Consider the following 12,671-nt stretch of genomic DNA (forward strand, 5'->3'; position numbering starts at 1 on the left):
AATTATTTTAATAATGGAGATATATGTATCTAGAAATATACTGAACAAAAATATAAATGCAACATGCAACAATTTCAAAGATTTTACTGAGTTACAGTTCATATAAGGAAATCAGTCAATTGAAATGAATTCATTAGGCCCTAATCTATGGATTTCACATGACAGGGGTGCAGCCATGGGTGGGCCTTGGAGGGCATAGGCCCACCCACTTGGCAGCCAGGCCCACCCACTGGGGAACCAGGCCCAGTCATCAGAATGAGTTTTTCCTCACAAAAGGGCTTTATTACAGATAGAAATACCCCCCACGTGGTCTGCGGTTGTGAGGCCGGTTGGATGTATTGCCAAATTCTCTAAAATGACGTTGGAGGCAGCTTATGGTAGAGAAATGAACATTCAATTCTCTGGCAACAGCTCTGGTGGACATTCCTGCAGTCAGCATGCCAATTGCACGCTCCCTTAAAACTTGAGATCTGTGGCATTGGGTTGTGTGGCAGAAATGCGCATTTTAAAGTGGTATTTTATTGTCCCCAGCACAAGGTGCACCTGTGTAATGACCATGCTGTTTAATCAGCTTCCTGATATGCCACACCTGTCAGGTGGATGGATTATCTTGGCAAAGGAGAAATGCTCACTAACAGGAATGTAAACAAATGTGTGCACAAAATCTGAGAGAAATAAGCTTTTTGTGTGTATGGAACATTTCTGTGATTTTTTATTTCAGCTCATGAAACATGGGACCAACACTACATGTTGTGTTTATATTTTTGTTCAGTGTATATATATTTGGTGAACGTATGTCCACGTTCTCTGTTATGATTGTGTTTTTATTTTTAGGGGAAAAAACTGATTTATTTCATAGAAAATGCCTTGACTGTGGATCCAAACAGTGCTCATTAAAGTCTAAAGCCAAAATAAGATAAAGTCTCAAAGTATTTGGAACTTTAAAAACGCACTGACAAAAAAAAAAGAAGAGGTATAAAATGCTGCTGTCTGTTTAAATATTCCTGCTGTAATTCCTGGAGCATGCATTTAGCTATGAAAAAGACATAAAGCTTGTGGGTCTTTCATACAAAAGATCACATGGCAAAACTTCCCCAGACCTTGAATTATAGACCAGCATCATCTTGGATGTTACACCTGCAGAGAGCCAGAGGCTCAGAGGGCTCAATAAGGATTTGTCTGGGTAGCGGAGCAACACCATGTTTCTCTGCCTAGGTTCACAGACTCTTCACTGAGTTATATGCCTCTAAATACTTCTTCATCCATTTGTATTTTATTTTATGCATAGAGCTGTAAGCGGAGAATGCTTTCACTAGTCCTATGGATGGTATGGGTCTCATCCGTCTGCTTTCTACAAGGCAGGTAAGAAACATAATTGTCTTGCCTTTTGACGTAGTAAGTACTTATTATTGTTTTATTATAGCCTATGCCTGTGGTTGTTTGAGTAAAACTAGGAGGAGACTAAGAAAAATGAATATGTTGATTCAATGTGCATTTATAATGTGTAAACTGAAGAAATAGAGATCTGCTACTTTTGAAGTGAGAGAAGTTGTTGAACCATGGGGAATATACAATGTTTTCCCAATTATATGAAAATCACTAAGGCTAATTGCCTACAGAGAAATATAATCAGTTGCCTCCTTGAAAGGTTCATATGTTCTACAATATATTATGTTGTTTAAATGTGCCTAAAAATAATACATATATAATATATATTTAATTGATTTTGATTAGCATTTTGTAAAAATAATGACCAATAAATGTAGGATTTTTATTTGGACTTTATACTAAGAGGCGTATGACGTAGTTATCCCTCCAAATTTTGCAGACTTTTACCGCGTATTAAATATTTATCCATACAACAACTCTACATTTAGCTTAACAATTTGATACGATTCTGCTGTTAGTCTAATGCATTGGGACTAGACCGGAGAAGTCCTACACTTAACAAAGTAGGATAATATATGAAAGAAAACCGATGAGAGAGGGAGAGAGTAGCTCAGTTGGTAGAGCATAGCGCTTGCAACGCCAGGGTTGTGCGTTCGTTTCCCACGGGGGGCCAGTATGAAAAAAGAAAAGAAAAATGTATGCACTCACAAACTGTAAGTCGCGCTGGATAAGAGCGTCTGCTAAATGACTTAACTGTAAATGTGATTTGGAACGTTGGGAAAGAGATGATTTTGTCCAGGGATTAGATATACATAGTCTACATAAAGGAGAAAGCTACATGACCTGTGTTTTCTAAAATCAATATAAATGATCACACCCAGTCAAGTACCATATCTTAATTGTAATTATATGAATATTACAATTTTATTACAAAACATAGTCACTACTTAACTGCTTGTGGCTCATTACAAAGAAATAGTAATTACAAAGAGCATATATCATCCTAGCCATTCTTATTTCCGAATTATATTTTCAGAGAAATATGTTTTTGCAGAAAATCACTTGAGATGCACCTTCATGAATCAATTCCTCTCCCTCACATCCCTTTATTATGACCATCTGAAACAGTAGTTGCCCATCAGTTCCAGATAATACCTCTCCTGACATTCCTCTCACAGTTTCCTCCTCCTCCTCATCCCATCTGGCAGGCCTGGGACCTGCAAGGAGATGAAGCTACCTAGCAGGCTAGGGAAGGCCCCTTCCCCATCTGACTTTCTGGATAAACTCATGGGAAGGACATCTGGGTATGACGCCCGCATTAGACCCAACTTCAAAGGTATAATGCAATACACTGTAGAGTAGATTACACAATACAACAATACACATACAGTTATACACATTATGGTACAGTACAGTAAACCCTAAACAGGTGGGTGTAGTACAGTAGCTTTACAGAATAAATCTAAGATACAATATTATATAAATCTAAAAGATTTCCACTTTCACATTATAATTGTTATTTGTTGTGATACTTAAAGACAAAATTACTCAGAGCATTTGTTTTTGGTCATTTTGCGTGCATGTTAACCCACAGACCTAGGGCTCTATTAAATCCGCATCGCAGAAGTTCAGCTTTACAGCGTGATTGAAATTTAAAGGCAATATTCCCGCTTTAGCGGAGACTGCATTCACAGTAAACACTCCATATGTCGACTCGATCAGAAATTACCTTAAAATGTATGTCGCGGGATCAGATTAAATAGAGCCCCTAGTTCAGTCTGTTTCTTCACAGCCAGCAAAGCCAGCAGATTCCATCTGACATAGTTCCTCTTTATTTCTCAAGGGTCAAATCTCATCATATATATTTTATACTTGCTCCACATCACTGAAATATGCCAGTGAATGCCATGCAAAGTAACTCCCTGCTGATTGTCTATAAATATACTAATGTAACTTAAGTAGAATCAATAAATTATACCCTCTTAGGAAATGAGATTATGAAATATTTATGATGTCAGTAGTTGAGGGATGCAATATACTAATGAGAGCATATTGGAAATGACAACCATTTTATCCTGTCTGTTTGTGATAACTCAGTCTAATACAAGACAGCTTGCCACATTATAAACTGTGTAAACACATCCGCCGCTGTGCAGTCAATCATCTCTAAAATGAAAGGCCACCTCTTGCTCCCTACATCCCTACTCAAAACCTGCTCATCAAGCCTGCTTATGTTTTTCACCACCCTGATCAACAAGTCCCTGCTGACCGGAGAGGTACAGTACCATCAATCTTCAAAACAGCTGCAGTCACCCACTTACTGAAGAAACCCAACCGTGACCAGGACATCCTATCCAACTACACGTCCATCTCCAACCTCCCCTTCGAATCAAAAGTACTGGAGAAAGTGGTTGCAAACCAGCTTCAATCACATCTGTCATCTAATCAGTTGTAAAAGGTTTTCCAATCTGGCTTCCGGCCCTTGCACAGCACCGAAACAGCTCTGGTTAAAGTTACCAATGACCTGCTGATGGCTGCTGATTCTGGATCTCCTAGCATCCTCCTCCTCTTAGATCTCAGTGCTGTTTTTGACTCTGTACACCACATCATCCTTCTGTGGTGTCTCAGAGAACACACTGCTGTCTCTGGAACAGCTCTGAACTGGTTCTCCTCCTACCTCTCCAATAGGAAGCAATACATCGATCTGGACTTTCTAATAGTGGAGGAGTCCTCAGTCACATGCAGCGACCCACAGCGGTTAGTGCTGGGGCCTGTCCTGTCTTTAATTTACATGCTCCCTCTCGGCCAGATCCTAAGCTGCCTAGAGGACATCAGGGCATGGATGAAAGAGAACTTCCTCCAGTTGAACAGTAAAAAGACTGAGGCTATGCTTATTGTGACACCCAAGCAGGTCACCAGTGCTGGAAACATCTGCCCTGCAATCAACGGCCAAGCCAGCCACCTGTCCTCTGTCATCTCCAACCTAGGAGTCAAGTTTGAAGCTTCTTTGTCCTTCGATGCCCACATTAAACAAATATGTAAAACATAATTTTTCCATCTTAAAAACATTGCCTGGTCATACCATCACTCTCCCAGCCAGATGCATAGAAACTCATCCACGCCTTCATCTTCTCTCAGATTGACTACGGCAATGCGCTGTTTGGGGGCCTCCCAGCCAAATCCCTACAGAGGCTCCAACTAATCCAGAACAGTGCTGCCAGGGTCCTGACCAGGACCAAGAAGTCAGACCACATCACCCCGATCCTGGTCCAACTCCACTGACTACCGGTCAACTACAGGATCAACTTCAAAATGGTCATGCTTGTATTTAAAGCCCAGCGACCTCATCTCAATCAGCAAGCCACCTTGCACTCTCCGCTCCAGCCACTCCCTACTGCTTCAAGTCCCCAAGACACGTCTCCGAACTATGGGGGACCGACCCTTCTGGTCCCTTGCTCCTCGCCTATTGAATGTTCTCCCTGACCATCTGAGAGCCGCTCCATCACTCAGAACCTTTAAAGCGGCCTTAAAACCCACTTCTACAGACTGTCTTTTTCATAGTCCTAGTCCCAATCTAAAATGTATTTAGCACCCAGCCCACTATTGCTATTTTACCTGCCTTGATTCTAAATGTGTTGTTTTTATTGTATATATACAGTATGAAAAAAAGTATCAGTAGAGCTTTGAGACAACTCTGTAATGAAAAGTGCTATACAAACGTATTAGTATTATTATTATTATTATACTGAACAAAAATATAAACGCAACATGCACCAATTTCAACAATTTTACGGAGTTACAGTTCATATAAGGAAATCAGTCAATTGAAATAAATTCATTAGGCCCTAATCTATGGATTTCACATGACTGGGCAGGGTCACAGCCATGGGTGGGCCTGGGAGGGCATAGACCCACTCACTGGGGAGCCAGGCCCAGCCAATCAGAATGAGTTTTCCCCACAAAAGGGCTTTATTACAGACAGTAATACTCCTCAGTTTCATCAGCTGTCCGGGTGGCTGGTCTCAGATTATCCTGCAGCTGAAGAAGCCAGATGTGGAGGGCTGGCGTGGTTACACGTGGTCTGCGGTTGTGAGGCCGGTTGGACGTACTGCCAAATTCTCTAAAACGACGTTGGAGGCGGCTTATGGTAGAGAAATGAACATTCAATTCTCTGGCAACAGCTCTGGTGGACATTCCTACAGTCAGCATGCCAATTGCACGCTCCCTTAAAACTTGAGATCTGTGGCATTGTGTTGTGTGACAAAACTGCACATTTTAGAGTGGCCTTTTATTGTCCCCAGCACAAGGTGCACCTGTGTAATGAGCATGCTGTTTAATCAGCTTCTTGATATGCCACACCTGTCATGTGGATGGATTATATTGGCAAAGGAGAAATGCTCACTAACAGGGATGTAAACAAATTTGTGCACAGAATTTGAGAGAAATAAGCTTTTTGTGCATATGGAAAATGTCTGGGATCTTTTATTTCAGCTCATAAAACATGGGACCAACACTTTACATGTTGCGTTTATATTTTTGTTCAGTATATACAGTAAGAGAGTTCTTATTCCATTGTGCGCTGGAAGACAATACTATCCCCTGTCATTAAATAGACCTGACAATGTTTTCAGATCCATTTATATTTGCCACAGATGCTCTGCCACAGATCTTTTCCTTTAAATATTAATAAACATGGATGAATGATGGATGAACATGTACTGTATGAGTAATGCATTTTACTGTACATGCTAAGCAAATAAATAATTGTCTGTATCAGAAAACAGCATAGTGAAACACATTGAAATTATGATACAGTATATATGAGTAGCTGCGTTTCTCATGGACTATTTTGCAGGTCCTCCTGTGAATGTCACCATCAACCTGTTCATCAACAGCTTTGGGTCCATCACAGAAACCACTATGGTGAGGGATTTTTATACTCATCCACCTTTCCTCCAAACAGGGTCTGTTCACTCCCTTTAATAGACTGTCTCGTTTATACTATAACTACCATAGGACTATCGGCTCAATGTGTTTCTACGGCAACAGTGGAACGACCCACGACTAGCCTATAAGGAGTACCCTGATGACTCTCTGGATCTGGATCCTTCCATGTTGGACTCCATCTGGAAACCTGACCTTTTCTTTGCCAATGAAAAAGGGGCAAACTTTCACGAAGTCACCACAGACAACAAACTGCTGCGGATATTCCAAAATGGGAATGTCCTCTACAGTATCAGGTGACCAGTGTCTCTAAAACAGTAGTGTCTCCTCATAATTATATATAAGAGTACAATTGTATTATTTATAACGTGATCAGTAACAATAATTATCAACATTCAATTTGAAGCCACAGGTAATGTTAGTGTACAAAACTCCCCGTACCTGTCTTCTGTTCACCCTCTCACTACATGCTTCTGGTTCTGTGAGCCAGGTTAACGCTGATTCTGTCCTGCCCCATGGATCTGATGAACTTCCCTATGGACATTCAGACATGCTCTATGCAGCTGGAAAGCTGTGAGTTTTATTTTCTCTATTTTTTATCCATTCTTTGCACTCGGCTAGTTTCACTCCCTGGTGCCTCTTTTTCCCCTTTCTCTACACTTGACTAGACAGGCTTTGATGTTGACAACTTTATAAGTAAACTTGTCTCTCCCTCTGTAGTGGGCTAGATCATGAATAAAAGAAACCCATGTTCTCCCTTCTCCTCTGTGCTCTAGTTGGCTACACCATGAATGACCTGTGTTTCCAGTGGCTGGACATTGGCCCTGTGCAGGTGGCTGATGACCTGATGCTTCCTCAGTTTGTGTTGAAAGAGGAGAAAGACTTAGGCTACTGCACCAAGCACTACAACACAGGTAGATTCTGGACTCTCAATGGTATGTTATTGCCACAGTTTGCTTAATGACAATGTCTTCATCTCTAACCATCTGGCATCTGCTGGCAGGTAAATTTGCCTGCATCGAGGTAAAGTTCCACCTGGAGAGACAGATGGGTTACTACCTGATCCAGATGTACATCCCCAGCCTTCTCACCGTCATCCTCTCCTGGGTCTCCTTCTGGATCAACATGGACGCCGCCCCAGCTAGAGTGGGCCTTGGTATCACCACAGTGCTCACCATGACAACACAAAGCTCTGGGTCCAGGGCATCCTTGCCTAAGGTAAGAGAGGAAATGTTTTATATTTTGCTCAGGTGTTCTAGCTGGACAACCTACATACATTAAATCAAAATTGATTTCAAAAGATGCTTTAATTCAGAAAATGCCAGTTACCAGTTTTATACTTAATACCTAATCATTGCACGTTATTTCAGTGGTGGAAAACATCATGCTGTTTATCTGCATGTTGAAGTTCTAACCCTTATTAATTTTTTTGTGGGTTGTGTAGGTGTCTTATGTGAAGGCCATTGATATCTGGATGGCTGTGTGTCTTCTTTTTGTGTTCGCTGCACTGCTGGAGTATGCAGCAGTAAACTTTGTCTCACGACAGCACAAAGAGTTCTTCAGACTGAGGAAAAAGATCAAAGAACAACAGCGGCAGAGAACTGTGAGTCCAAGCCCCTGTGCAGCCCACCCCTCAGGCTGCTGTCACCTGCTATTCCCTCTATGCCCCGTTATGCAGCAGTTATACAGTTCAGCTGGCTGTCGTATCTCATGCTGGGAGATCCACAGACCTGTTCTAAATTCAAGTCATTTTCTTCCTTCTTCTGGGTATAATTGCTCTACTCAACAGCTTGGCTTGCCGTTTCACTTTGGATCTCAAAATAATAAGTAACCCAAAAGAAAGTGATCAAAAAAATTATAAAAAATGATCTGGAATTAACTGAATTGTGGTAGTAGTTTGTCTGTAGCTCCACAGTTAGCCTTCCACTATATTATGAAACATCCCAATACTTTTCCCTGACACCTGCATCTAGATCAGTTTCAGGGACCGGGTAGCCTACTTTCTTTTTACCTAAGTCTCATCTTATTTTTAGATCTTTACACATTCAGTTGGTATTTCTCAGACTCTGTTTACATAATAATGTACTTGAATGTCTACAGTAATGTGTCACTGCATGTTGTTTAGATTGAATCACAGTATTCCCGTATGCCTGCTAAACCTCCATGTTGCTCTGGCTCTATCAGCAGGGAAGTGGTGATAGCAGCAAAGTGAAAGGTAACAGCGTGCCAGGCAACAACGCCTGCCAGGGGACCTTGTCTGGCCCTCAGCAGTGCAGTGTCTGTGCCAGGGTAAAAACTCCTACTCTTCTCACGCTGACTGGAGTCTAGTTTAATGGGGGGTATTCCACTGTTTGTTCACTTAGAAAAACAAAATGGTAGATCTCACTGAGTGATAAGGTGTTGTCATCGCTATCTGTTGTGTAATCTCTCTCATGTGAAATGTATTCATCACAAAATCCAAGTCCTTTTTGACTTTGCCACACTTGAATAATCATAATACTGTATGTGGCAAGTAATGTGGAGAAAATGTTGCAGGTTATGAGGGTGACAGACATTTTACCCTTTTCCTTTTGTTCTTTCCTAGGAGCAGGAGCTGGCAGAGCAGAGCCAGGCCTATTTTCTCCATAGTTATGGAGTAGCAGAAGATGCACCACCAGAGATGGATGCCCCAATCTTTCAGGCCTTACCTCCTGGGTTTCCACTGTATGACATCCGCAGGCGGTTTGTAGATCGGGCAAAAAGGATTGACACTATATCCAGGGCTGTGTTCCCGCTGAGTTTCCTCTGCTTCAATGTTTTCTATTGGCTTACCTACAAAGTGCTGCGGAATGAAGCCATCCGAGCTACTCTGTGACAAACCAACATCTGAGGACTGAATTATATCACTAGAAACCAGTACGGAGTTGAATCTAGTCTTCAACAGAACACTTTGAGACAACGTTAGAAATCCATCAGCTGTGCCAATGGAAAAATAACTGACTGCATGTCCAGTTCCATTTATTGTTTATGAAAGTAAGCAAACCTGATGTCTCTTCCAAGTGTCATCCTTAACCATTTGTTTTTTGTACAATTCCAATGGAATGCACTAATGGTATATAGGCCTTCTTGCACTACGGATACTTTTAATGTCACCCCCATGGAGAGCACAAGCCCAGATATTGAAACAGGACTGCATGGAAAATGTTGGACATATTGTAAAATATATATTTTTTGTACTCTTGTGGATTGCCACATCATAAACCCCTACAAATATATTGATTTCAACCTAATATGGTACACTTTATGTAATAGTACATTATTGGTACATGAATAAACAGAAGTAAATGCTGGACATTTTGAATTGTCTAGTTAGGTAATGTCCTTCATTATCGTACTGTGTCAAGTATTGGCTTTGTCATCCTCAATGAATGCACCTTGGACTTGTTTAAAATGGTCAAATAAACAAATCAAAAAGCCAGATGAATGATTAGTGTGAAAATGACTGCTGTTGTAACGGTCTCAGTGATGCTCTTAAACTTGTGTCCATTCTTTAATTATAAGTCAGTGAAAGAAAACATACATAAGAGGGGAATGGAAGTTCAGGATACAGCATACATCAGGGTTCCCCAACTGGCAGCCCGGTTTTATTCAGCCACCCATGTTTTCTGAGCTAAAAAAAACATTTGTTGTGTGTTTTTCAGAAAATCAGCTCAAACTGAATTTAATTAGGAAAATCTGTTCCCAAGTATAATAAAGAGACGTGATGGTATACAAATGTAAGCAAGGTTTGAAATAAAGTTTTAGTCAAATATATCTGTTTGGGATTCTTGCGGTCAATTTGCATCTGTAATTATGTTCCGGCCCCCCAACCATCCTCTCAATAAAAAAATTGGCCCGTGGCTGAATCTAGTTGATGATCACTGGTGTACATCTTCAGGAGTATTAAATGCACAGCTATTCCATTAGAAACACTGAATAATACATGGCAATTATCTAGTTTGTTTTCCCGAGAAGTATTTAACAACTATAACCTACATTCTGCCCCCAAGGAAGACAATTATGTAGCACTTTTGCTTTACACAATTGAAAGTCAATTAGGTGGAAGGTATCATCCAAACTTCATTACAGATACAGTACATTTAATGTGTAACTGCATGTGTCAGACAACTCAAGATCACTTGTCTAACTGGTTCCAATGTTTCAACGTATACTAGAGGTTTATCAAGTGAGAACAGTAAATACAGTACAAGTTCAGGTACAGTTACAATACATATTTTATTGATAAGTGACCCAAGAAAAGAGAAACAGCTTAAAACTGGATGACCTGGCCCTGAAAGAGTAAGAAAAAGGATAGATGTCAAAAAATATAACATTTCACAGATTGCTGCAAATAGATTAAAATCACTATATAAGAAGCTCAATTGTCTTAGTGTCAATCTCATTAACTCCACCCTCTGCTTAGTGCCTACCTTTTGCAATTAGGCTACTATACACAAAGTTTGCTGGCTCTCAAAACTGAAGAGAACCAGTATTATTACCTTTCTCTTCTTGTCTCCTCCCAGTTCAAAGTGTTTGCATCGCTTGATGGGCACCATTCTCTTTTGCCGACAGTTGGGCTCCACACACTCCAGCCTCAACACAATCTTCTTTGTAGTTTTAGCCTGCAGGACAAATCACAAGGATTCAAGCATGTAACATAAAAATATGGAAATGATTTATGTGCTGACTAGTAGGGTAGACATGGTAACAAACAGAAAAGTGCATATGTAAATATTTTCCCCATTATGATTCTTGCATACCTTCTTCCTGAAAATAGGCTTGGTCTGGCCACCATAACCAGATTGCTTTCTGTCGTATCTCCTTTTGCCTGAAATACATTGTTACCGGATTAATGCATGCCGAGGTAGACACCACACATAAATACATCTGAATGTTCAAGTAGCCAGGGAATGGGAAGTAATGACACATGGCAGCTCTGATTCTAGCTCCTAAGTTTTACAAGCATTTCGCAATAACATCTACTAAATATGTGTATGTGACCAATAACATTTGATTTTAACGTTAAACTCCGTAGCAAACTTACCCTGTGCATACAGAGAATCCTTGCCCTTCTTGTACTGGGTAACTTTGTGAGTTTGATGTTTCTTACATTTCTTGCAGTAAGTCCTGCGGGTCTTCGGTACGTTTACCTAGATACAAGATAAACACTAGAAAATGACTGTACCAAATATATTATAGTTAAGGCTTCCTCTCTACTGAAGCCTGTGTCACATTGCTTGATAGCACTTTCAGTAACGTTAGTTAGCGATCTTGCGAAGTATACATTAGAAGTGTTCGCTTAGCTAACGTCAACTACGTGGCTGGCTAGCAAACACCTCTGCGAATACGTTAGTTAGGGCCACAAGCAACTGGCTCGTATGTATATGCATTAGCAAATACACATCTTTGAAATAGTTGTGAATTAGAAATTAGCAATGCGTGGAGAAAAAACATACCATGACTGCACACTCCTGACGCAGGAGCTCAAAGAAAGAAAAATATCATGAGACCGCATGTAGATGACGTATACCGGTAGTAAACCGGAAATTGTGGGTCGGCTGGAGAGCGTTTTCGCTAAACCTAACTCCAACCTTAACCTCAGTCTCCTAACCCGCTACGATAATTATCCTAACCTGCTGTGTAAATTCTCCTAACCTGCTACGAAAAAGTTACTTCTGTATAGTGGCGTGAAAATTGTATTTTCCCAATAAAATAGTGCCATCCTGTGGATTAAATCCGCATAGCAGAAGAGAATATCCTTGCATGGAAAGCACTGAGTGATTTGTATGGCTGTTCCCTCTGTAGGTCTACATTGTGACAATGAAATATAACTTTTTCATATATTAAAACTATTACTGAGCCCCCAGAATATTGAATATTGACTTGAATAACTGCATGTGGAAATGTACTTTTGTTCCAAATAATTAAATGCTTAGAGAGAAACATTGAATTATGAATTTATTCATTCTTGAAAATGTAAAAAAATATCAACATCACGAAATATTACACATAGACAAAGACGGGCCTGACACCATAAAACAACACATCAGATTTCCATCCAGTAGTACATTTGACCACTGGACATCCATAATGTACACTTATTTTGTAAAACAGAGTCATGATTCTCATTATCAGCCTGTTTATTCATTTCAATGTGTATTAAGGTGGATAAAACACACATGGAGCTTAGTAGTGATATGTGCTCGATCATAGTGAGAGGAATCTTGTAGGCTATCCGTTAAGGATAGATGTTGTTAGGTTCACAGTCTGGTCTCTGGAATGGCAAACAAGTCAAAAAGGTGATGCTACACCTATGGGGC

The 12,671-nt window shown here is 40.4% G+C and overlaps 2 protein-coding genes and 1 pseudogene across 3 annotated transcripts in view; 1 reads left to right on the top strand and 2 right to left on the bottom strand.

Annotated features, from left to right (window-relative positions):
- Positions 1-1,324: 1,324 nt before the first annotated feature.
- glra4b (glycine receptor, alpha 4b) lies at positions 1,325-9,187 on the top strand (the record flags this gene model as incomplete). The annotated part of the gene is made up of 10 exons (XM_084170449.1): positions 1,325-1,362; positions 2,568-2,725; positions 6,245-6,312; positions 6,406-6,629; positions 6,824-6,906; positions 7,110-7,247; positions 7,337-7,551; positions 7,778-7,936; positions 8,518-8,622; positions 8,918-9,187. The coding sequence occupies 10 exons, from the start codon at positions 1,325-1,327 to the stop codon at positions 9,185-9,187; spliced, it is 1,458 nt and encodes a 485-aa protein (XP_084026575.1).
- Positions 9,188-10,568: 1,381 nt separating this feature from the next.
- Positions 10,569-11,903, bottom strand: rpl36a (ribosomal protein L36A). The gene is made up of 5 exons (XM_084170238.1): positions 11,808-11,903; positions 11,396-11,501; positions 11,112-11,179; positions 10,851-10,973; positions 10,569-10,642 (listed from the first exon to the last, which is right to left on the bottom strand). Exons 1-5 carry the CDS (start codon positions 11,808-11,810, stop codon positions 10,622-10,624), a joined length of 321 nt encoding a protein of 106 aa, XP_084026364.1. The 5' UTR covers positions 11,811-11,903; the 3' UTR covers positions 10,569-10,621.
- A 393-nt stretch (positions 11,904-12,296) lies between these two features.
- Positions 12,297-12,671, bottom strand: part of LOC311136410 (dystrophin-related protein 2-like) — a 40,496-nt pseudogene continuing 40,121 nt past the window's right edge. The window contains exon 24 of the transcript XR_014615434.1: positions 12,297-12,662. The product of XR_014615434.1 is annotated as a dystrophin-related protein 2-like (transcript). The remainder of the gene's footprint in view (positions 12,663-12,671) is intronic.

The sequence above is a fragment of the Coregonus lavaretus genome (assembly GCF_964263955.1).
Source record: "Coregonus lavaretus genome assembly, chromosome: 10".
Taxonomy (NCBI): domain Eukaryota; kingdom Metazoa; phylum Chordata; class Actinopteri; order Salmoniformes; family Salmonidae; genus Coregonus; species Coregonus lavaretus.

Coding starts and splice junctions, on each gene's coding strand:
- rpl36a (XM_084170238.1), bottom strand. Junction 10,974..11,111: donor AGCCTATTTTCAGGAAGAAG/GTATGCAAGAAT, acceptor TTTGTCCTGCAG/GCTAAAACTACAAAGAAGAT. Junction 10,643..10,850: donor GAGGAGACAAGAAGAGAAAG/GTAATAATACTG, acceptor TTACTCTTTCAG/GGCCAGGTCATCCAGTTTTA.